General features: G+C 42.0%; 1 protein-coding gene across 2 annotated transcripts; it reads right to left on the bottom strand.

Annotated features, from left to right (window-relative positions):
• Positions 1-2,760: 2,760 nt before the first annotated feature.
• Positions 2,761-25,609, bottom strand: GIPC2 (GIPC PDZ domain containing family member 2). 2 transcript variants are annotated; one of them, XM_083621048.1, is made up of 6 exons: positions 25,029-25,609; positions 16,783-16,968; positions 14,636-14,816; positions 10,613-10,722; positions 9,876-9,957; positions 2,761-5,657 (listed from the first exon to the last, which is right to left on the bottom strand). In XM_083621048.1, the coding sequence occupies exons 1-6, from the start codon at positions 25,347-25,349 to the stop codon at positions 5,506-5,508; spliced, it is 1,032 nt and encodes a 343-aa protein (XP_083477174.1). In that variant the 5' UTR covers positions 25,350-25,609; the 3' UTR covers positions 2,761-5,505. The 2 variants fall into 2 exon arrangements, with proteins under 2 accessions (XP_083477174.1, XP_083477175.1); XM_083621049.1 differs by lacking the exon at positions 25,029-25,609 and adding an exon at positions 24,761-24,879.
• Positions 25,610-25,625: the final 16 nt, after the last annotated feature.

Consider the following 25,625-nt stretch of genomic DNA (forward strand, 5'->3'; position numbering starts at 1 on the left):
AGAAGACTCTGGAGAATTCCCTATCTCCCACCACCATGCCATGACTGCAAGGACCATTTCTGGAAAGGTAGGAATGGCAATTTCAGTTGTGCTGCAACAGATGTGTATAGTTCGCCCTCTTGTAACTGTACATGTGTCAGTTTGGCTTCAAATGACACTTTCCTCCTGCAAATGCTATAGGTTGGCTGCAGGTCAGTTAGACAGTATGCAACTGTTCTGTACGTGGTGCTAATTGTAACTGCCTGGCCCATGCTTAAACTATTCATATGCTTGGTTGCTTGGATACAACTAGACTCCAGAGAATTCATTTAAATCCACAAACCATTCAATAGCACCCTCAAATCTCTCTTGCAGATGAAAACAGGTCCCCTCCCCCCCAAAAAAACTAGGTTCATCTTCAAATTATTTTTTCTGCAATACTTTAATCAATTAAATCACAGATGGAATAGTAACTGCTAATATTGTAAACTGTTCATCATACCTTATAAGCTATTCCCATAGTCACCCGAAAAGTGTCTTTCAAAGACTGTAGTAAAAATTTGGTTTCATGGGCACATATAAGATGCAAAAGCCAAGCTGACGGTTGAGGGTACCTAACAACCTGGCAATCTTAATATTTCATCAGCATGCGTTGACATGGCATAATTTTGTTCTGTTTTAGGCATGCTCTTGATTGATTATTATGAAGAAGCCCTGTTCATCTTTTAACTTGGGCAATATTATTAGTTCATTACAATTGCAAATGCTTCTACTCTTTGGGCAATAAAAGTACCTCTTTGTATAATTAAGAGAACATATAAATGAATCAGTTGATGCACTGACGGTTTTATGTTTTCAGTAATGCAACAATCTACTTGCATATTTCCCTAAACTTTCAAATTATGACTGTTAGGGGGAAATTATAGAGGTGTTAACCATATACTTTCCCTTGAACAAAAGCCTTTGCTTTCATAAATTGCTAGCTGGGGTGAGATGTATTCTGGACTGAAAACCCAGTGGGGCATAGGGGAACTACAATGTCTTGCCCCCTCTGCATCGTGTCCCATGCACCTGCAATTTACAGCAGGGAGCTGCCATTGAAGTGAATGGAAGAAAAGGCTTGCACTCAACAGCAGACAAAGTGAAAAAGGTAACATGTGATTTGTACTAGGCAACTAAATATTGCTTATTATCCCATCACTCTTTTAGTTAGTCTGAAACTCCTTTGATATATTCAAATTTAATGATAGTTGAGATTAGAAATGCACTGAAAAAGGACCTAATCCTGGCACTGCATTAAAATTTATTTGTTACGGCCTAAAAGAGACAGAGACAAGCTGGTAGCCTCTTCTCTGGAGTGCACCATTTTGAAAGCTGAAGCATTCAAAGTTCTAAGCCACAGACATAATGAAGGTCATATTACAATCCTGCTTTCTTCATCTCCTTGACCCAGAAGACGCAAACAGCACCAATAAAGTGATGTCACTCGCTGGCAATAGGAAACTGCAGCTGACAGGCAATAAGAGTCTAGGGCAATAAAAAAACAACTGTAAGGACCTCAGACTTATGAGGATTACATTAAAACAAAGAAATGTGGATCGACGTAAATTAGAAAATACTGAGAGACAGAGAGCAGGAACTGAACACAGGATGCATGTACACGTTCATGCTTATATGAAAACCAATGGGATCCAATTCCAGAGCAGACTAAAATGAATAAACACTATTTTTTCAAACCAGGGAAAGGGAGGTGGGTGAGAAGCAAAAATAAATAAATTTTATAGTCTGTAACGTATAAATGAGCACACCACAGAAAAGAGAGAGGAGAACAAGAAAAATTGTTCGTTTTCAGGGGTGCCAACTTGAATAACATCTTGGGAGTGGGGCTGCTGCTGAGCCTGCAATGCTATTAGCCTGAATTAATACTTTCAAGAAAGAGTCACTGGTGCTGTGTTTTGGGATGGGAGCCTGACAGATATGTTCACACAGTAATACTTGAAGTGGCAAAGGCCTGGGGCAGAGCAGGGTGGAGTTTACATATTTTAGGTGGGTTTAGTAGACAGCCATCGTTTCTAGCAGCCAGCGAGCTCTGACTATGACTTCCTCCTCCACCGAGACACAAGAAGTCCTCCCCTGTTGTACCTTCTGCCTTGCAGGATGGTGGAGTTCATAGGGGAGCATGTGAAGAGGACATGTGTGAGTTTGGTGCTATTTTGAAAGAGGCACTCCAAAAGTTGCTGGCTGCTTATTACAAATTTAGTATACTACTGTGGTGGAGAATGCTAGAGAATTTTCCTACTGGCCACCAGAATTAAAATGTCTGCCTGCTCCTCTCCAGCAACCTGACCACTATAACTGTAGACTTCTGGTGAAGATATACTTCTGCATAAAACATAGTCACAAGTGAAAGTGTCATGTAGGTAAGACTCGCACAATCCATACTGCATTTGAAGACACAATGCTGGTTCCCCCAAGTGGTTGGAAGCCTAACAGGAGAGTCCGAAAACTTGGTATTCATAAGGCTTGGTATTCTCTAGTAACTGATTGCTACTGCCATTTTAAGCGTTTTTTGCCCTCTGGCCTCTCTAGATTCCTGCAATGATGGGTTGAAAGTTAACAACATATAGTCAGTGGCACAGTAACTATTTCAAAATGCAGTCATGCAGCAGGGGTTTGTGTGCCGGTGACTCCCCATGGAATTCTGCTCATTTATCTCTCTTTCTGACCTAGGATTCTTGCAAATGTACACCTCAGATCATTAAAAGCAAACCTCGGAAGTGATTTAGAAAACATGGTTTGTTTATTTAGCATCCAAATACAAAAGAACATTGCAAAGATACAGCATTTGCACAAGTTAAGTTGAAACTGTTTTCAGTTTTGCTCAAGTGAGACATTTGGCTCATATGAAGTTACTGTTTGTGAAACAAATTTTAATTATTGGCTCCAGTCATCCTTCTGGACTGCTTAGAACTCAACCTGAAGGGCAGAAAACAATAAAAAGCACAGCCCAACTTTATGGAACACAAAACACACGAAACAAAAGTAATTAACAGAATTATGTGAACTTAAAGTGAAGCACTGCATAACAAACTCAGCATATTATGAGAGAGAGGAGGGGGCAGGAGAGGCTGGAATTGAAGTTGGCAGAACTCATCCATATAAGCAGACTTTCAAAAAGAAGTCCTACCAACTTTAATTCCAATCATGTTTTAAGCAAAACATATTAAATTGCATATTCGCCTTCCCCTTGTGTCAGATCTATAGGACTATAGCTTTGTAGTGACTTTTAACAGTTTTTATAATGTATTCAAGTGGACTTCATCTCCATGCTGTGGACCCTCCTCCAATTGTTTGATTTCTCACATAAATCACACAGATAAATCTCTGTATCACATTAAATCAGTTGTCCTTCCCTGTTCTAGGCACTGTTGTGATAAAAAGCATCTTGTTTCAATCATTTCAGTATTTTCATTTTTAGAGTCTCTGCCTTCACAGGAATCTGCTGTTCATTTATCCAAGTTTTTTTGAAGTGTCCACGCAACTTTGTCAGCATCAAATACCAGCCCTTTTTTCTGTTAATTTGGATTCATCCATTTGAAGGAAATCCAATAATAATTATTTTTTAAAACCTGCTGCCAAACACCCATTTGCAATATTAAGCCCCCCATCTGGGGGCACCCAGAGTCTCAGTTTACTGGCTTCGCACTTCTGTTTATTTGTGTAGTGTCAAAGACAGGTTAAGCTTCTGGCATAAGACAACCACCTTAACAGCTTCAGGGGTGGGGGGCGGAAGAAGTTTTCTACTCCCAATCTCTTTGCATCATTCCAAGAAGCCTGTTCACTAGTAGCAAAGTTTTATTTGCAAGATTCATCTCTTATGTGACTAAACATCCTTTATTAGTAAACAGCCTTTTCTCTATATGCTCAGGATTAGCAATATTTCATTTTGCCGAATAAGAGATGTGTGCTGCCCAAAGGTTTCTGTAGACTCAAAGAGATGCATTCTAATTAAAGCTCAGCATCTTGTATCATTTCTCTCATCTTCTTTCTTTTTCAATCATTGGCACATTAGCAATTCCTCAATATTCCAAGATTTACAAAAACTACATATACATATATATTAAAAAAATCAAAGGTTAATCTTAAGGATATTTACACCATTATTGCAACATCATCACATGAATAAATAGTTACAAATTACTTCTGCTTTTTTAAAGCGACCAACGTATCTTCCATGCAACAGTGCAACTTGAATAATCAAAATCACCTACAGAGCAGTCCCACCCATTTCCTAGGAACCTCCCCTGTATACGACTTGTCCAAAATAAATGGGCATAGCAAAAAAACAGGTTGTCTTGTGGAACTCTATGGTAGAGCATACCACACCTGGCTTAGATATTTCACTTTGATACCCTTCACTAGTAAAGCCTCAAAACATTTGTGAAGCTTCCCAAAAGCATAAGGTTTTCTATACTTTTCTAACACGCAAGAACAAAAAAAAAAGATTCAAATTTAAGGCCGGGGGGGTTCCACACTGTTCCCAGAGCATTTTGTACTAATACATTCATCTGAGCCCACTCATCCACAGGACTAACAAATGGAAAAAAGATTTCTTTCTCCTAAGTGACACTAAAACTGAACTTTAATTTGGGATGTGTCACTTCGAATGGCATTGATACAGAAAGGGAATCTAGAAGGCATTGTAAAACCAGAAGTACATTCCATCCATAGTTGTTGGTTTTTTCCATTTGATTTACAGAAGTGGGAAATGCCAAGACTGCTTTAAAAATCATTTGTGAAAGTGCCAAAGTTCTGAGACTCATATCCATAATAACCCCACCATAAAACATGGTGAAAGAATTCATCTGCTTGCTTATACAGTAGCATAAATATGAAGTTGTGTTATCCTGAGTCAGACTAATAGTCCATATATCTCAGTACCGGTAGCAGTTGTAAGCGTCTTAGACATTCCCAGCTTTCCCAAAATCCCAATTGAGTCCCAAGGGCTTACAAAGTGCAAAACATACACTCCACCAATGATGGCCTTTCCTCTACCCTCACAGTCTCAAAGTACTGTTTGGGGGAAGAAAATGCTGGAAATGCAGCATTGTACCCACTGGAGTAATTGGGAAAGAACAATGGACACAAGGTGTTTTTTTTTTCCAATGAAATTTTGCTCAGGTTCATCAGGTACTGGCACCATGCCTTCCAACACACTCCATTTTCATGGGATAGTCAACCTGCCCTCTTCTTTAACCACTAAGCCATATTCATTTATATAAGTAAATATGCAGAGAAAACTGCTTTGCAAAGTGTTTCAGATTAAGTGCTCATATGAGCCTAAAGCTTCATGAATGCAGTCTTGAACTCAACTTTATTTTAAAGGAATTTGTATCGGCATCAAATAACAGCTTACTTCATCCAGATTTCTGAACATTCAGATGCTTTCTGTATTCCATGCCATGTCTATAGATATATGCTTTACACAAGCTGATACTATGCTCCGACAAAGTTTTCTGATGCTCATTAAGGCCGTCCTTGCATCGCGTCACCAATGGCTCCCCACACATCAAAGACAAACTCATCTGGAAATGCAAAGTCTCCTAAAGCTTCATCGAGGGCAATGGCGAACTCATCTGGGTTGTTCTTGCCTTTCCCAGCTTCTACCATCGTTGCAGCTAAAAGGAAAAAAGGGGGAGCAGTTAGTTACCTACTGCATTTTTCAGAGACACAAATATGAAATAGGGTGGTTATGTATAGATGACCTGCTTGGGGTGGGGGGGAATTGCAACCTGGTGGAAAAGGCAAATTAAAAAAAATTAAGGGCGAACATTCATCAAGTTTCTAATAGTTTAGAAGCACAAGTTCTGGTGGAAGTCCATGAAACATGTCTTAAGGGCACGCTTTCTTAAGATGTGGTCACTGACTTCCTACATACCCGTGCCAATGCTCAGAGTAAACTTGTATAGGATCAGGCTGGAAAGTGTTTTAAGGAAGGGCATAGCTCATTGGGCAAAAAAAATCCTGCATTGTAGAGAGTTGGACTAGATAAGCCTCAGGATCCCTTCCAGCTCTACAATTCGACACACATAAAATGACACACATGCACACAAAATAGTTTAGATTCAAAGGTGCCCTTTCACTCTGGCCAGAAACAGCCCTTCACTAACAGAGGGAATGTTCCTGGCCAGAAACCAGCACATGTAAGGAAAGTGCAGGGAAGTTCTTCCATTAGCATAAGCTGTTACACAAATTCTGCTCGAGCTCTTTTACAGCCTTTTTTTTTTAATTGCTCACTGGAGTTTATATGCTAACACCTGTAACTTCCTTATGCTCCTGGCACTGTAACCCAACCCTGGACTGGAGCTGCACCAGAAAAGGTCTTTCACGAGCACTTGCAGAAAAGTTGGTGAAACCTCATTAAAACGTTATTCTTCTTCTGCTTGTGGTTCTCTGGATCCAAATCAATGTGTGCAAGAGAATGAACTCTGCGGTGAATTAAAAAGCTTAAGGTAATATGTCTAGTATTGAAGTATCATTAGAAAGCAATCTTAGAAACCATTGCATTTGAGTCAAACATACTGTATTACGTTTGTCAGAACGAAAACATTAGAGTTCAGCTCAGATTTTGACCCAAAAAAGCCCACAGTTCTAGTGACCACCACATTTTTAGTAGTGAATAAATTGTTTTATTAAGAGGTTTTTCTAGTTACACTTCTATATTTTGAGCGTCACATTTATATAGCATCAAAAGTTTGCTGGTATTCAGTGATCATGTACTGACCCCTAGTGCTCACTGCAAAGGACTGCTATATTGTATAATGTTATAAGCTTTTACATGTTAACCTTTATATTTTTAAAATATATATTTTCTAGTACTGTACAAATATTGTGATGTTTCAAGTGCAATTCTACACACATTTACAGGATCATGGGTGCATTTGATGAGAGCAAGAGCTGGTTCTTAAGGAAAAACCTCTGCTCATACAAGTAACCTACCTGTGTGAACATCACTTTCAAGAGATCCAAGGCCCTCTTAGGAAACCTTCCATAAAGTTAAGATAATTTTTTTAAAAAAACCACACACTCCATCTGTGGGCCCAAACCCATGCAACAGATTCACCATTACAGTGTCAAACATCACCAGTTCTTCTGATCTAGTTATAGAGTTGCCATCTGCATTTTTTCACAAGAAATTCTTTTCAGCATCCCAAGTGCAAGCTAAGTTGCATTTGCTTATAGCACAGTCCTAAGTACTTTAACTATAATCCCATGGGTTTCAGTGGGATTTACTTCCAAGCAAAGTGTGCTTAGAGTAGTTGCAAGGAAGTTACATGCAAAACGTGCCCCAAACAGGCACCTTTTACTAAAAACATTTTTTTATTAATTACAGTGTTAAGGTCCATTTTCAGAAAGGTACACATGCCACCTTTAGATCCCGGCTGGTTGAGCCAGTGGGTTCACAGTTCAAAAGAAGATGCCACATGTTTTAAACATTTGCAGCCACTGAGTATCTAGTGTAATATCAAAAAATATGTGCATTTTTTAATTTGTAATTGATCTGCATGTCACTCAAATAGCAAAGAGTTCTCACTCAGCTATATTGTAAACTTCTATGCCTCAAATGACTTTGCAGGGATCATCATTTAGTGGACATTGAAAGCCTATGTTACCTAAGAGTAAACTCCTTTTCTGAAATGAGCACAGTGGGGATGGGGAAGCATTAATCTTTTCCCTATTGAGTGCATTTCACAGTCCTAGCGATTAGGCTAATTTAGCATGAGTAATACAAATGAAATTCCTAACTGAACAGTAATTGGTGTTATTGGAACGAATCCACTTTTCACTTTTCATTTTGCTGAGCGATTGATCATATCTGCCGTCAGGGGCTTGTATCCAACAGTGAAAGGAATCCTGCTAACGGGGGTGAAATTCATCAGCGGAACGGGGAGGTAGTCCATCTTTGGCACTCCCCATGGTAGTGCCCTCTGCCCCCCACATCTAAATCTGCTCTAGAGAGTTGGGAGGGGTCCTCAAAAGCAGGTTTGGTGGTGAAGGGGAGAAGAGGAATTGGCAAAAAACCCATCCATCCCAGTTCCATTGAGAGTGTCTCTTCTGTCAATCACCACTGGATGCCACCATAGTATGAAATTAACTGGCATTTAACAGATTTGTGATAGCTAATTGTTATATATAAACAGAACATTGACATAAGAACCATTAGACACAACAAGATGTGCTCATTTCGTTGCCTTACTTTGCACTCTCAGATACGCAGAGATGATACAGTGGCTCCACACACAATATACATTGACAACCGGTGTATGCTTTGATTGCGACAAAAAGCAACAACCCCGTTTTGAAACCTTGGCCCTGATCCTAATGCATGTGGAACAGTGTGTGGAATATGCAATGCATCCCCCCCCCCAATTTTTTTTAGATATGATTGCATATATTCATCATCTACATTATCGGTACAGCAGGTGGCGCTGTGGTCTAAACCACTGAGCCTAGGGCTTGCCAATCAGAAGGTCGGCGGTTCGAATCCCCGCGACGGGGTGAGCTCCCATTGCTCGGTCCCAGCTCCTGCCAACCTAGCAGCTCGAAAGCACGTCAAAGTGAGAGTAGATAAATAGGTACCGCTCTGATGGGAAAGTCACATGACCCGGAAAAACTGTCTGCGGACAAACGTCAGCTCCCTCGGCCAGTAAAGCAAGATGAGAGCCGCAATCCCAGAGTTGTCCACGACGAGACTTAACTGTCAGGGGTCCTTTATCTTTAAGCTCCAGCAGCACCAATTCATTGTTTGGGAGAGATGGAATACACATTCAGTCTGCAATCCTCTACCCATTTACCTCAGAGAAAGCCCAATTGAGCTCAGCAGGATTTACTTCTGAGCAGGCATGTATATCATTGTTTTCAGTGTGATAATAAAATAAAATAATAATAATAATAAAATAATAATAATAATAATAATAATAATAATAATAATAATAATATATTATCATCATCATCAGATAAAGATGTATATGTGGGATCTTATGCAGCACATACATGCAGCATGCGGGTTTCAACCCCACACATCTCTTTTGCAACGGGATCTGTGCATTAAAGCAGTCATTTATACGTTATGTTGGAAACTGTGTTGCGAGCAGAGAGACTGGAGAGTCATATGTTAATGTGGTCAATTAATTGGATTCCTAGCCTACCACGGCAGTGGCTCTGGGAACATAATAGCTCTATATCCAGGTCATTCTGAATATGGCTTACAGCAGCGTGTGAGGAGCAGAGTTTGCGCACGAGTATCAACCTCTCGTCTTGTTTGCTATCGCCCTTCCCATTTTCCAGGGCGACTGCTTGCATCGGGGAAGCCATCCTCTGTACACAGGGGAGGCATACATCTGGAAAATCGGAGTTCCAAAACGCATCGGAGCCTCCACATGCTGAGGAGGATTCCCCACTTCATAGAGTAGCTTCGGAAAACACAGAGGACAACGTTGGTGAGGATGGGAGGGTGAAGCCTCTGCTACCCGAGTGCTGCTCTAGGCTGCATTCCAAATGCCTGAATATGGCTAATATGTTAAACTGCTTGTTACAATGCAATGCAAAATTTATATGAACCGGAAATCTGGACCCATATTAGAACTCCTCACACTTTGAAAACTGCAAACAAAATGTAGGATGCAGGAGAGACGTTTTACAACACTTACAGAAGACGTTCAGACTCAGATTTGGCAGCTCTCCAGCTGAACTAGAAATGAATCTTTCAGCGCAATCTCATACATGTCGCATCGGAAGTTAAGCCCCACTGAGCTCACTGGGCTTAGTCCCGTGTAAGTTTGTGTAGGCTTGTGCAGGGGATACTACTTTACTCGCAGTTCCATAAACACCCTTACCTAGTTCGAGGTCTCTTATTCCCATGTACATTTCAAGAAGATCATCAACCTTCTTAGTAGCTTTTTCTTCAACATCTGAAGGCTTTGACAAAACAAAGACACAAAGGTGAGAAACAGTGATCGGACCAAAGGAGGGGTTTTCCGACCCCTTCCCTCCCCCTTCTTCTGCAGAAGCAGGAGAACTACATCCGCTATGGTCCCCTGGTTTATTGTAACATGCAGTTGCCCAGATACCCGGGTGACAGAGAGTGGGGGAGAAGGAAGAAAAACTTCCCTGTTCTCAGTGCTCACCTCTCTAGCTCATCCCAGCACCACCGATTAGAGGCAAGTAAGGAAGGAGGGGAATTTGTCTGGGGTGGGGCAGGAGTGGGATTGTCTTAGAAAGATGTTTTAATTAAACTAAGGTAGACTTTTGGTAGTTTGCGAAGCTATAGTCTAACACAAACACAAGTTGAAAGGTATATAACCTGCTTTCAAAAAACAATACCTCACAATCAGGGTGGTTTTTTAATCAACAGCACTTTCCAATAAAAGAAGAAAAGGAGGAGAACTTGCATTTGTTGTACTAGTATAATGAAGGAATGCTACAATTGGGTCTTGGCAGGAAGTAACCCTCATTTAAATTCCTAGGATTTTCCCTTATGTAACGTTTAAGAAGGAAAACAGAAACCCCAGTGTTTTGTTATTGTTATAATCTGTTCAACTGTGGCTACTTAAGTTTTGATGTTGGAGCTCACCATTTCTTCCACTGTTGCAGGGCCTTTGGATCTCAGTCGAAGAGTCTCTCTCCCTCGGGAGATTTTCCCCTCTGCAAAACCTCCACCTTTCGACCGTGGTTCAATCATTTCTGTAGCAGACATATTAATTAGGCAATTTGGAATTGCAATCCAAAAATAATAGTTGTTCTTTAAGATTATAAAACGGCAAGTCAAAATTAGGGTCGCATTCTGCAATGTGATGGAGATTGGCAATCGATCAACACAAACATCTAAACTGGATTCTGCAGGGCTGTTAAACTGCTGGGAAAAGTCAATGTTTCAAACAACACTTTCTTAAGACCTCTGGCAGGAACACTAACTATCCATACAGCAAAAGCTGTAAAAACTTAGTAAATAGACAAGATCCAGCAAAGACTGCTTGTTTTTAGAAAAAGTTTCTTTACTAACAGTTTAGTACTGCCTAGAGCCTTAATCTAAGCTACTGGGTGTTTATCTGCAAAATACTTTCAAAACATTATGTAAATTATTTTTCAGAAATATTTCATATGTTTTGGCAAGCCTATTCAGACTTATAGATTATTGACATGTGCTTTAACTTTGCTTTTAGTTTATTGTTGATTGTCTTTATTATTATTTTGAGCCCTTTTTTTAACTGTTTTGTACAGATAATTTTATTGTTTTATTCTTTCTGTAAACGCTTTGAGGTTTTATTACAATGAAGCAGTAGACAATTTTTGTGAAATAAATATGTTCTTATAATGCTATTGCAGACATTACCAGCATTAACAGTTTTTAAATGCCTCTTTTTAAATGTATGCATTCTGACACCAAGTGTCCGCTAGGATGCACAACAGCTCTGCTGATTATTTTATACCTTTCCTTTCCTTCTACTAGCCCCAAGTTCAATCACCTGAGATACCACTGAAATTGGGAACTTTCTGGAATTATACTAGGGCAGCTAATAATAAAACGAGGTAGGCAAGTGTTCTGCAATCAAATGCTCTGTATTACCTCTCTAAAGACAGAGGGCAACACTACATCCCATTAAAAATTAGGAACGAAATTCCACATAACTCAAATGGACTACATACCTGTGGACTGAAAGGCAGACACAGAATAAACCTACCAAGAACAACTGCAGTATATGTTTACCTCCTTTACAACTCTTTACCCTGGCTTTTGGCACTTGGAATACATATTTGGAGGGTCCACCTCATGTTTTATGATTCTAAGCTGTGTTAAACTGTTTTTCACATTGTGTTTTAATTGTTGTAATCAGCCTTGAAGGGCAGGCAAATTAATAATGATTATGATGTTTCAGCCATCCAAAAGTCCTCCACAACAGTGTCATAGGGCTAAAAACAATATTTACCGTATTTTTCGCACCATAGGACGCACCGGACAATAGGACGCACCTTGTTTTAGAGGGGGGAGAACAAGGGAAAAAAATTATTCCGCTCTCTGCCCAGCGCCCCTTCAGCGAAGTGGCAGGAGGCGCTGCGCAGAGAGTGGGAGAATTTTCCCCCTCTTGTTTTCCCGCTCTAAAACAAGGTGCCGTTTAAGGTGCGTTCAGGCGGCTACCTTGGAAGCCTGGAGAGCGAGAGGGGTCGGTGCGCACCAACCCCTCTCGCTCTCCAGGCTTCAGGTTCCTTTCGACCTGCTCTTTGGGGCTGGCGGGGGGAAGCCCACCACCAGCCCCAAAGAGCAGGTCAGGGAGCAGCGGAAAGGCGCAGCGGAGAGGCTCCTGCCATAGGCGCGCGTCACCTCTCCAGCCGGGAGAGGGTCGCGGGCGGCTGCTTTAGCCCCGCGCGCGCTCTCCCGGGTGGAGAGGTGACGCGCGCCTATGGAGGCTCCTGCCATACGCGCGCGTCACCTCTCCAGCCGGGAGAGGGTCGCGGGGGGCTGCTTTAGCCCCGCGCGCGCTCTCCCGGGTGGAGAGGTGACGCGCGCGTATGGAGGCTCCTGCCATAGGCGCGCGTCACCTCTCCAGCCGGGAGAGGGTCGCGGGGGGCTGCTTTAGCCCCGCGCGCGCTCTCCCGGGTGGAGAGGTGACGCGCGCCTATGGAGGCTCCTGCCATAGGCGCGCGTCACCTCTCCAGCCGGGAGAGGGTCGCGGGGGGCTGCTTTAGCCCCGCGCGCGCTCTCCCGGGTGGAGAGGTGACGCGCGCCTATGGAGGCTCCTGCCATAGGCGCGCGTCACCTCTCCAGCCGGGAGAGGGTCGTGGGGGGCTGCTTTAGCCCCGCGCGCGCTCTCCCGGGTGGAGAGGTGACGCGCGCCTATGGAGGTTCCTGCCATAGGCGCGCGTCACCTCTCCAGCCGGGAGAGGGTCGCGGGGGGTTGCTTTAGCCCCGCGCACGCTCTCCCGGGTGGAGAGGTGACGCGCGGCTACGGAGGCTCCTGCCATAGGCGCGCGTCACCTCTCCAGCCGGGAGAGGGTCGCAGGGCTATGGCGTCTTCACTCCATAGGACGCACACACATTTCCCCTTCATTTTTGAAGGGGAAAAAGTGCGTCCTATAGAGCGAAAAATACGGTACATTGTTATCCCACCCTGTCCCACTCAGGTAGGTTTCTAACATATTTAAGCAAATAAAAATAAAATTTAAAATGTTATTTTAAAAAGGGAAGGCTTTTCCCCTTCAAAAAAAAAAAGAAGTCAGGCCCTCTCTCTATTCCCTACCCCTCTTTTCTTTTACAAAATCAAGCTTCAGAAATTACTTATCACTGTTTTCCAAAGGCTGTAATATGACTTGCCAGCAGAAACAAAATATTATCACTGGGCATCACTCCTGAAAACTGCCTCAGATCATTCAGAGAACCTAGGATTTGTTTGGTCATCTATCTGAAGAAGGGAGCCACATCAGCGTAGAAGATTAGCAGCTAATTGAATTGATTTTTTTTTTAAATGAAATCAGGATCAGCACAGGGTCCACCATGCTTTGTTTGACATCACACTTTCAGACAAATGAGTCTTGTGTTCGAACCATTATCAGTACAATTGTGCTATATTGTAGTTGCAGCTGGTTTCTACATAAGGACAAAGTGCTGCTTTTGCCCTATAAAGTCCTAAACAGTCTGGATCCATGGCATCTGAAGGACTAGCTTCTTCTGCATTAACCTACCCAATAATTACTGTCAATGTGACGGCACAGACTGCACTGTGAGAGGGAAAGAAGAGATGAGCCAACCTACTATCTTGGCTCCCTCCTGTGGTCTTTTGCTGCTGCCACCAAGGGGAAGTATTTCATTTTCCTGGCTGCTTCTACCCAAACAGCCCTTTATCCTCTGTGACTTCCTTACTGACCCAGCATACTACTTTACCAGGAAGTACGGGAAGGCAATAGGGCATGGGGTAAAAATCAAGGCATCGGAACAATCTTAAAGCAAGAATAAATGTAGCATCTACTGCAGGTTTTGGAAAGTTAAAACACAGTAAAAGCGGAATTTAAAATAGTTATCTGTAAGAATCATAGAATCAGTAATTAGAATATCAAAATACTATTTTAAAAGGACTGTTTCCCTACAAGATCTAGTAATAAAGCCATTTATTTCAACTCATCCCAGTTCACCAGCAGTTCAGTGTCCAGCCTTCTTGCTTACGTCCCCATAGCTTGAGCCTGCTACACAGCACCCAGAACACAAACACAGAGATCTGGGTCCCATGCTCAGTCTGTCCCCTGCTGAATTAGACCTGAAACAGCAGAAGGCTTCTTTCATGCCTAACTAAGGCAGGGAGGGGTGATTCTGGTGGGAGACTTAATGCCAAAAAATACCCCCCCCCCCCGCAACCTGCATTTAGGCTTCCCCTGTTGTTACGATCCCACACACAGAGATAAAAGCAAGTTTATGGAACCCCAAGCGGAGCATCATACATGACGGGTGGCTGCAATTAGCTTAATAAGACAACGTTCGTTTTATGTCTCACCCTTCTAATTGCTTAAGCTTCCTCTGACTAATCAAACAGGCCAAGTTTTACCCAATTTGGAATCAAATACAAAAGGAAACTACAGGTATAATTTATGGCGGATACATGTCACTCACCAAATGATTTCATAGGCTCTATCAATTTTAGCGTAAATGTCTGACCCTTCTCCAAGTCCTTTAAATTCTTAGCAACTTCATAATGGCGATAGCCCACTACGCTTTTTCCATTTATAGATTCTATGTGATCACCAACACATACCAGTTTTATTTGGTCAATAAGACTGCCTGCTTTAATTCTCTGTTGGATAAAAAGGCATTATTGTTAGTTGCGATGAATGCAGTAAACAAACAGCCTGGGCCAAAAGGGCTATGATGTGCATAGCATGACATACACAAAATACAAACCACAAAGCTCACCTTTTGAGCTAGAGGGAGTAAACAAGGAAGCACTGTAAAAGGATACAAAGAGCCCAGTTACCCAAACTAGGATACCCATATAATTTAAAATCTTATTGTTCGATTGAATTGATTTGCTTATAACCCTACCACTTTTGGAATAGGTTAGTTTTTTGCCTTTTTTACAATAGTTTCATATAAAATTTGTTAACAAAAATAAATAATTGGTAAGCATGGAACAGTGCTTGCACAGGCAGATTGCTAGATACTGTACCTTCAGTGCAGACAATGCAACTCAGGCTAGACATGCAACAAATAACATTTCATACTTATCAAAATCAATACTTAAGGAAGGCAAGCATGCTGTGCAATCAAGAACTCAGACTCCATGTACATGTTCATAAAATGTACATGATACTGATGAGTTATAATATTGTGCGACTTAATTCTTAGGGAGAATACATTTCTGGTCACCCAGCAGTTTCTGGGAACAAAGTGATTATCACTCCCAGTAAGATATTAGATCATTAGGATGATTAAATACACTTATAACGCTGCATCCAGACAAACCCATGGGCGAAACTCCAACAACAAGGGCACTCTGCTGTGGAAAGGGGGCAAATATAATTTCCACCAGTTCCACCTTCCCCCTGCAGTCGTCCCCCCCGAAAAAAGCTGCTAGAGAGGATTGTGGGACCCTCTGGAACAGCATGGGGGTGGCATAATAGGCTGCAGGCAGAAGGAAGGATTGGCAAAAATCACTGCCCCCCTCCTTTCTTCAGAGGCAGCCTCTACTGCAGGCATAGGCAAACTCAGCCCTCCAGATGCTTTGGGACTACAATCCCCATCACCCCAACCACTGGTCCTGTTAGCTAGGGATCATGGGAGTTGTAGTCCCAAAACATCTGGAGGGCTGAGTTTGCCTATGCCTGGTCTACTGCTGGACCTCAGTTCCTCCGTGAATGAGACACTTCCATTCGGAAAGCACAGGGCATACCAACCCATAGCAGACTAAAATATACTGTATGTGTTCTGCTAAATCTCTATAAGTTGGCCAGGTGGTTTTTATATTGTTTTTTAATGTCAGGGTTGCCCCGACCCAGTTTTTCCTCCCTGTGGCTTTTTACATTTTAGTTGGAAAATCTAATACAGGCAATTGTCATTTTGCGTGGGGGTTACGCTCCGGACATCTGTGCATGTCAGCAGGGTCCATGTAAATGTTCTGTTCTACCTCACACCCATTCCACCCTTTTAGTGACTTTGGGGGTCACGCCTGGGTTCAGCGGTGTGCACGTGTGCGTGCACCAGTTGAATGTGCATCAATCAGTTGTTGCCTGTAATGGCTGTCCTACTATCAGATCTACTTTTGCACTGAGTTTGGAAAACACATCTCTTGACCAGTACACATGTATGCTAATGACATGTCCCTAAACAAGCCAGCATACTGCTTCATGCCTACCACTACCAATAACCGTATAATAGTCAATAAAATGTTGCTGACTCTGTTTGAGTTACGTGTATTTTAACGAGTTGCATCCAAAACTGCCCTTCCATGAACAGAAGGGTTCCTTTGGTTTGTGAAAGGAACTGAAGCCCAGTGGAAGTTTGAGAGGAGAGGTGTCTGAATAAGCTTTTCTGAGGGCTGAAGGGGAAAGAAGAAATCAGTGAAAAAGACCTCTCTCCAAGTGGGAACATCCATTGAGTATAATTCTTCAATACCCCCATTCAAATTATTGCTTTTGGATGTTTGCTAACTTACTTCCATAGCGCCAACACTACACCATTCTTGCTAACACAAAGAAGTATTTGTAACAATTTGCAACTCCATTTCTGCTCGGATCCCTCACAACTCATGGCATTATTCTTACCTTTATGAAGGCGCATCCGTTTCCATTGTCAGTAATGGTAAGCCCAAGTGACTCCTCTGATTTGAAAACCTCCACTTCCTTTTTGACTCCTTTTACATGAGCAAATATAAAGTCTTCGAGACCAATCTGCACTCCTAAGAGCTTGTCCATATCAATTTTGTGTGTGTTCAAAGTACAAAACATAATCTACAAGAAAAAAGAGGAAACAAATGCATTTTATCTGAGATACCTGGCATACACCCATGACTGACATCATATGATGGCCAACAAAACTGACCCATGAATGCAGGTGGTGCAAGCTCCTGTACCCTGTGAAAGCTTCTACACTCTTCAAAGTGCTCCTGTAGTCTGAAGCGTGTGATCCCTTTGACTATGTGTAGGTTGATCCCAGAGGCTTTTCCATGGAGAAAGCCTGTGTCACCCATGGATTATTGTAGGACATATTCCACAGAAGCAGAACCTTGAAATTATGCAGCTGTGGCTTTTACACACAATGATCTCCCGAAGTCTCTGCAATAATTATGTTACATAAATATTTGCCGTATGAAGTAAACGTAAAATATCTCATGGGAAGTAACATTCCCCTAAGTACTGCAAGATGGGTCTTGCAGGAAGATAACCAATACTTGAGAAGGTCGGTAGGAGCCTAATAAGTTTTTAAGTCTTTAAGTCTACAGTTAGAGGAGTCGGTTTGTAGAAGCTGGCATGAAGGTGCTCAAAAGTGAAAGTTATGGAGACTGAGGTGCAGAAAAGAGTGAAGAAAACTGTGTCTTGCCTACCCTGTTTCAGCACTTATCATCCCCTCTTTATCCAAGCTTCTACGAGACCCTGTGTAAGCCGCCTGGAACTCCCTGGAATCTTGTACCACTTGGAGATTGGGGGTGATGTGCAACAGTAACATAAAAACTCAAGAATTTAAGACTGAAGGAACATTGTTTTTACAGTTTTGCAAAAGAAGTGTTTCCTTAGGTATCCTAAGCCGTGGAGCTATAAGAGGGGCATAAACATGAGGATCTGAGTAGAAGAAGAAAAAAGGAACAGAACAGAGATGTCTTTAGATGTTGCTAAAAAGTTATGCTACATTGCATGAGTTTGTTCAACTTAAAAACAAGTTGTTACTGCCCATTGAAGTAATTCTTCAACTAGGGCAATTCACCGGCATTGAACACGGCATTGAACCTGGAGCAAATCATAAATGCTGGGTCTTCCTTGAGACTTCCTTTTTCACTAATGCCAGAAACCAGTAATATTAAAATTCATCTAAATAGGAATAAGGTTTTGCACATACTGATTTTACCCACACAAATGTTCAGACAAGCCTGACATCAGCTGTATGCTAAAGCACAACTGCACTGTACAACCTACACTCTGCTACAATTTGGTTACATGCATGCTGTGTGGTGTTTCACAGCCAAGTACAGCCTGGGCTCAACAGTAACCATCTGAACATAATACCCAAAATTTCAGATCAGCTAATGGTTTCTTTTTCCTTAATTCCAAGTAGTCATCCTGATTATTCATTTCTACTCAGGCGTAAGTCCCATTGAGTTCAGTAGGGTTTACTCCCAGGTTAAAAAATATTTTTGTTGTTTGGTAGCATATAAAAGCTATAAATAAATGTGTATAGGATTGCAGCCTTAACCGATTCAAAGTATTTTGCTTTTACAGAGCCTGGAAAGATATGGCACTGTCTACCCAGCAACCCAGGTGATATAACAAGTTGCAATAATAATGAACCCTATAACAAGAGGCAAGTTCAGGATATATTTGTTTATCTGAATGTCTCCCAACCAATTCAAGATAAAATGAATTTGCATATTACCAAAAGTTCAGTATAGGTGACTTTGAGAATAACTGGGGGCGGGGGGAGAGAACACTTAAATTTATCCTAAGTGCACAAAATTGCAATTCAATAAACAAAAGCTACCATGAGTTGTTAGAAGGAAATGCCATCTTTGCTATTTTACATTTCATTAATTTGGGTTTCTCTAATATACCTGTCACATTAATATAGCAGTGCCTTCAAACATGAACAATTTCAAATCCATAATCACTGTGGAAGATTAATAAATGTTAATTAAGAAATGGTTAATTCAATATTCAAATAAGCATTTTAAGTTTGAGTTTCCTGTGGGGTTTTTTTAATTATTCCATTATGAATTCATACTGAAATACAAAATTTCCACTAGCTTTAGATACAAACAGAAAAGAAAAGCCCTCATAACCCTTATTTTTACTAGGTTTGCCAATGAGAAAAGACCAATTATTTCTAGGTGACTTGCATCTAGAAAGTGCTTTTTCATTCTCAACAAATTTTAACTTGCAATCAGTCTGCAGATCAACTAAAACTTTCAGCTAATTAAAACTCTGAAGCGGTACTAAAAATATGGTTCAGCCCTGATAAAACATTCAGGAAATAATTGTAGTGCCTCCATATAGCAATTTCCAAGCTCCTCAGATATTAGCATTGCTAGCCCTTGTGATTCGCATTAACAAAATCACTGCATTCCTGTTGTTTTTCTTTTTAAAAAAATCAAGGGTATTTGCCATTTTTTAAAAAAATATTCTTGTTACTTCGACCTTGTCAACATACAGCTATAATCTCATAACTGGTTTCACACCTTTGACTAGATACAACTGGCAACAGAAAAGAAATGTGATATTTAGAAACATGAGATGATCTAACTCAATTTAGAACTGCAACTGGGCAGCACAAATAGACTGCCGCCTCTTCATGAACCAATTTTATGCCACCTCCAATGGGGAAGAAATGTCAGCCAAACTTGGATTATTCATTCCGCTCTGCATTTTTCTAGCAAGAATTCATTTTTATACGAGAAAGTGACAAAATTCTGTGCATCAGCATGCATTGTTAGGAAATTGGTGGTTAAATCTTTTTACCAACCATACTAGCACCCAGCAATCCATTCCAAGAGTGACTGTGAATGTGCAACAAAGCACGCCCATTTCTTAGTCCCTTGAGGAGCTGTTAATTCCTAGCTGTCTTTTGCTGGCCTCTAAACTGTTAACTGCATTTGTTTGACTGTAATTTACACCTGATCTGTGATTGTAATATTGAAGATTGTTTGATACAAGAGAGTAATGGCAGAACAACAAAATGTTTTCCCCCCTGAACTCTTAAAGGAGTAACTCAAGTTTCAAATAAACATGGCAAAAAAAGCACAAGAGAAAAACGTAAAATAGTAACATGAACATTTTATTTATTTAAAATCTATATAGGTCACTTTTCTTAATAGAAATCTCTGAAGGTGACTTACATGTTTCAACAACAATACAAAAAATGTGAAATATTGTAAAAGAATATTTGTACAAAAACAAAGCGCTAAATGAACCTGAAATAATAAAACACCTTCTTGGGGTGTTAATGCTGTGAGCCCCTCCATTGTAGGCTCAGATTGTATGTATTTGTAAACAAACCACATATCATAAAGATACCGCAGTCAGCACTGTACCTCAATCCAAAGGGAACAATGAACCCTGGGTAAGTTCCTGGAATTTTGCACCACTCAGAGACTGAGGTGGAATGCAACAATATTTTGCAGGAAATAGAGTCTCTACCCCAGACCTCAGGGAACAGGGGGGCAGGCAGGGGGAATGTATGGAAGAAGATTTTTCTAGAAGGCTACCAAACCCATGCCATTCAGGTCTGTAAAAGGTACTCACTTCTTTGCTTCCAAGTTCGTCAACATTGATGAATTTGGAAGCAATTAGGTAGCCAGTGGAGTTGAGCTACCACTGGTGTTATATGCTCCCTATAAGGAGACATTTTAATACTACAGCATTTAGTAACATTTACCGGGTGTTCTTTTTCATTTCATATCAAGCTCAGTTTGTTTGTTTTCGGTTTAAAAAAATAATGCTGTTGCTGAAATTCCAGAGCTTAAGTGTTCATATTCTAGCAAAGGTTTGGGGGAACTTGGCTCATACTTCTCTTAATAGAAAGCAAACAAACTCCACTTCCTCTGGTTTCGTCTATGCCCTCCTTTCAGGCTTTATGAAAAGGTTGTGGAAGTGGAGCACACACATGCCTCAAAAAAGAATTTCTGCTGACTCAACACTGTTTCCTCCCTTTGCTGCCATCCCTAGTGCAGCCTCCCAAAGGAGGATACTAGTTTGGAGAAAGGTCCAATCAGGGTGAAACAGCAAGGGATAGACTCGTAGAACAAATTGCATAGCAATACGGTGATAAATCTACAGTCCTTAAAAACAACTGATTCAATGGGAAATCCACACAAGGAATGACATAACATCAAGAAAGCCCTGGATTTATTTTTAGCTGTATCGGAGTTTCACTTCACCAACAAGTTTAACTCACTGTTCAATAATTTACAGTAACCAGCACTGAAATAACTATTCCTAGAGCAAGAGAATTCTACATCCATTACTTGTTTCCTGTGTGAGTCTTAAATGCACCTTTGTTTTCAGTTATTTCCAAATACATTCAAGTTACAAGTTGCCACAATGTATAGTAGAATTTACCACTCACTGCTGACACAAAAAGGGGCTTTGCTTTTATACTTTTTGTGTTAATGTTAGCAATGCAGTACATAACTTTCAGCCCTTAAAAAAACCCTGATGTTAAGTGGTGATCGAACTGAACACAGGATGAAATGCAGGTTGCACAATCCTTTTCTGATATAAATTCAGAAATAAATATCATAAAATATAGACAGATAATCAGTAGAGGGAGAGGAAACAGGCATAAGTTCAACAAGAAATGGAGACGGCACAGACTGGTGTGTAGAGGAATGGAAACAATACTACTTAATTATCTAATGGAACTGAGTAACTAGGTAGATTGTTTTCCACAATATGTCCACTCTCACCTTTATAAAGCGTTAGTGACATGCTAGCAAATGGAGAGATCCCCTCAAAGTCAACTCCCTCTGAGCTACAGCAAGAAGCAATCAAGTAATTTGTACTTTGCCTAGAAATAAAAATACAGTAATAAAGTGTGCAAGAAAACTGCACAGAGCCACCATAGATATATGGATTTACAAATGGATGCAAAGCGCACTAAGAAGAAATCTTTTTGAAATCTGAGCCACTAAAATGAGTTATGTTAATTAAACCATGTAGCTTGCTGTAATCCTCCATGCTCAGAAAGAAGGAATGTGTTTATTTTACTGGAAATTGAGCTGTCAGCACCATTCAGAAGTTCCATAAACACAGAACTAATACTTGAGCCCATGTTGCAATCATTGACAATGACACTGAAAAGTATAATTGGACACAATGCAGAAAAAAAACGTATGATTGATGTTACAATATGGCATTTCATCTGTATACCATTTGTTACAAATTCCGCTTCATTATAATTCACAGTTCCTAGTAGATGAAAGCCAAATAGCCTAAACATTTCCTTCACATAGTTTGCAAAAACCAACTTTGGAATTAGAATTCTTCCATGCATGTTCCAAATTTTAGAGGAAAGATGATAAACAGAGATTGTATGTCCAAGTCTCACGCAGCATTCTGATGGAATGATTTGTATATTTTGCACTTGCTTCAAGAAGAATTTCTATTTATTAAATTCCCATACCTTCATTCATTCAAAGATCTCAGGACAGTTTACAATAGAAATGCTTATGTACAATTTTATTTTATTTTTTGTATCATATAGCCAGCTCTCTCATGATCCTCTGAACAAAGCTCTACTGCACTGATGAAAGAAGCAAACAAGCTACTACCATTTCCAGGTTTTTTATAAAATGACCTACTCCCAAGTAATAGTGCATATCACTAGCATATTTTCCCTGATTTGCATAGGGTGTGTTAAATAAAGTGCATCAATTTTAAACAAGGCCGAAGTTAAACACCATTATACTTCAAGATAAACTAAGTAATGGATGACCAGGTGCAGAACTCCGAGAAGCTCCTAGTTACAGGATTTATTTGCACGGGAATAAAAAGAATAAGAGTTGCCCATTTCTATGTACTGCAAGCTGCTAGTACGATAGTGCGCCAGTCTGAAGACCATGTCTGGTGTGAAATAACTTTTGCAGTTCTTCGTCACTGGGGAAAACTTCACTGTCTTTCAAAGACCTTATTGTTCTTCATGATAATAAAGAAGAGATACTATTGTGACAAGCTGCAATGCCAAGGTAAAATGATCCATGTAGCCAGGAGTATAATTACATGTGTTCAGGCTTGCTTCTTTTTCGGTGCTCAAAGCTACACATATAGGACAATTACAACTTGGATAATGAATAAAAATGTTGCCTTTGGTTTAAGGTTAGCAACCTTTACAGAAGCAATTATACAAACCACAATGGAACCTGACCAACCTAAGAGGTTTAATAGATGCCATCAAACGATTTAAATGCACTCTCTTCAGAACAATAGCTGCAGAGCCCCTGCCCAGCCATTAGGCACAGTGAGACAATCTATCTCAAGTGGCAGGTCTTCAGGTGCCATTAAAGGACAAATTATTGATTATATAGTTTATTAGTTTTTTTTAATTATTATTACTTTCAGGGCAATAACATTTTTCTGCTTCAGGTACAATAATGACTGCAAACGACAGCCAAACTGTTCAGTGGAGCAAGACTTTGCCCTAAAAAGCTACCAAGTCTCATGACACAAGCATAACATTGCACCCATATATTGTGCTTTTAATGAATACACAGTTACGACCTACAGTTCTGTAATGACTTCCAGTTAGAATCAGAATCCTCACATCACCATGTGCTTATACTAAAAGGGTGTGAGAAAATCCACACGCCTACCACTTTCATGAGCTCCTCCCCCCAAAATTAAACATTTTTTAAAAAAACAAGGTGATTGAAGCAGAAAAGTGACACCCAACTCACATGTAGAAGTCTAAAATGCACCTTTCCACACTACTCATTGCCTTACAGCAAGGGTAGAGAAACAGAGATGCTCCTGATGCCACTGGGCTCCAATACCCATCTGCTCTAGCCAGCATGGCCAAAGGTCAGGGTCAATGGGAGTCCAACAAGATCTAGAGCTGAGGTCGCCAATGTGGTGCAGCTGGACTGCAACCCCCATCATCCCTGGCCATTGTGGCCATGCCAGCTGGGGTTGAATGAAGTTGTAGTCCAAAAACATCCAGAGGGCACCATGTTGGCTACCCCTGGATCTAGAGGTTTGTGAATTCTTCACCCCTGTCTTAAAGCTCCACCGCGTGTCAGAAAAATAGGCTGCAATCCTAAACAGATATTCATCAGGGTAGTCTCACTGAACTCAGAAAAACTTGTAAACTTGTAAACAAGTCTAGGATAGCTCAGACAGTTGCAGTGGGTTTGTGCAATGGTCTTGGGGATATGATTTCTGTGTTGGCTCCTAATAATGGCCTGAGCTGCATTTCAGTTATCATATGGATGCATTGTGGTGGCAGGAGCAGTTTTCTCAACTTTCTTTCATGATGTAAGGCAAGGTGTTACATATATGATTCCAGGAGATACATAGGGCCAAGCACTGCTGAGCACAGAAAAACGCACTCCCCCTGTACTCTGAGGCACCTTTTTAATAATAATCAATCAATCAATCAATGTTTCACTGTTGTTTGAACCAGGAGAGATCAGCACCATCGACTGATCCACACTCAGTTACTCAGTTCCTGAGCCCCTCTTGCCAAAAAATACCTTAAGGAACTTTGAAATACAGGGGTGACCCAGAATTAAGAGCAGATGAAATGCCCACAAAGGCAATTCCGGACACTTTTTTGTTGTTTCAGGAGTCAGCAGAAAAAAAGGAAAGAAAAGTGCGGCCTAGAAACTCGTGAAGTACTGGTGGGGAAGAGGGCCTCTGAGCATGTGAGGAGTGCGTTTTAACTACAGCCTACTCCTATAGGCAGCAAGGCACCCACCCACCCTCCATTATCTCAGGTTCCAGAAACACTTCCTTGCTAAGATCCCTTAAAAAAAAAACCACCACCCACCCAAAAAGCTCTGTCTCTGGACTAACCCACCACCCCCTTGATGCTGATTCTTACCACGCGCGGATTGTCAACCAAGCCCAACATTTCGCCCAAGCATGGAGCCATGAACGACGCTCGGGGTGATGGAAGAGCGTCGGAGGCGAACAGCCGAGCCAAACCAAAGAGCCGGTGCCCCGAGAAAGAGAGAGAGACCAGTCGGCTTTGGGGCTTTTGTCCCCCTGCCGAAGGGGGGCGCCAGATTTGGAACAAATCCTCCGTAGCGGGGGGCTTCCGTTCACGAGGGAGGGGGGGGGATACCGCCCAGTCCCCTCTGGGCACGTACCTCGCTGGGGGCGATGTGGAACGCCTCGGCTATCTTTGCGTAAAGCTCCCTGACGCTGGCGAAGCCCTCCACGCGCCCCGTGGGGCTGCCGTGCGCCAGCTGCGTGTGGAACACCAGCCGGATGGGGCCCTGGCGCGCCGAGGAGGAGGCGGCGGCGGCGGCGCCTCCTCCGACGCCAGCCCCACCGACGGCGCTGCTGCCGCTGGCGTCGTCGTCGTCGCCCCCGTCGCCCCTGCCCCGCGCCAGGGGGGCTTCGCCCTCCACCAGCGTGGACGTCTCCCTGGACTTGCCTTTCTTCTTGCCCCTCAGCCCCAGAGGCATTTTCCCGTGCGCGTGGACGCAGCCACAGAGAGGGCGAGGTGGGGAGGGGAGCTGCAGAACCGCCACCTGCTGCTGCTCTTTCCTCGCCCTGCTGCCTGGACTCTGCCCCTTCAGGGCTGTGCGCTCATCTCCTCGCGGCTCACCCACCCGGCGGGCAGGTGATGGCACCCGGCAGCCAATGGGCAGCGGCGAGCAACCGCGCGCGTCCTGCGCGCGCTTTCGCAGCACCGGACCCTTCCCCCCCCCCCCCCGCTGCCCTGGCTTTAGAGCCGCGCC

The sequence above is a fragment of the Podarcis filfolensis genome, assembly GCF_964270895.1.
Source record: "Podarcis filfolensis genome assembly, chromosome: 6".
NCBI lineage: Eukaryota > Metazoa > Chordata > Lepidosauria > Squamata > Lacertidae > Podarcis > Podarcis filfolensis.

Excerpts from the sequence above, each read along its gene's own strand:
- GIPC2 (XM_083621048.1), bottom strand. The coding sequence starts at position 25,349 with ATGCCTCTGGGGCTGAGGGGCAAGAAGAAAGGCAAGTCCAGGGAGACG. Across the intron at positions 9,958-10,612 it reads CTGCAACAGTGGAAGAAATG|CCTTCAGATGTTGAAGAAAA; the intron begins GTGAGCTCCAAC and ends GTTTTGTCAAAG. Across the intron at positions 5,658-9,875 it reads AATAAGAGACCTCGAACTAG|CTGCAACGATGGTAGAAGCT; the intron begins GTAAGGGTGTTT and ends TTTTCCTTTTAG.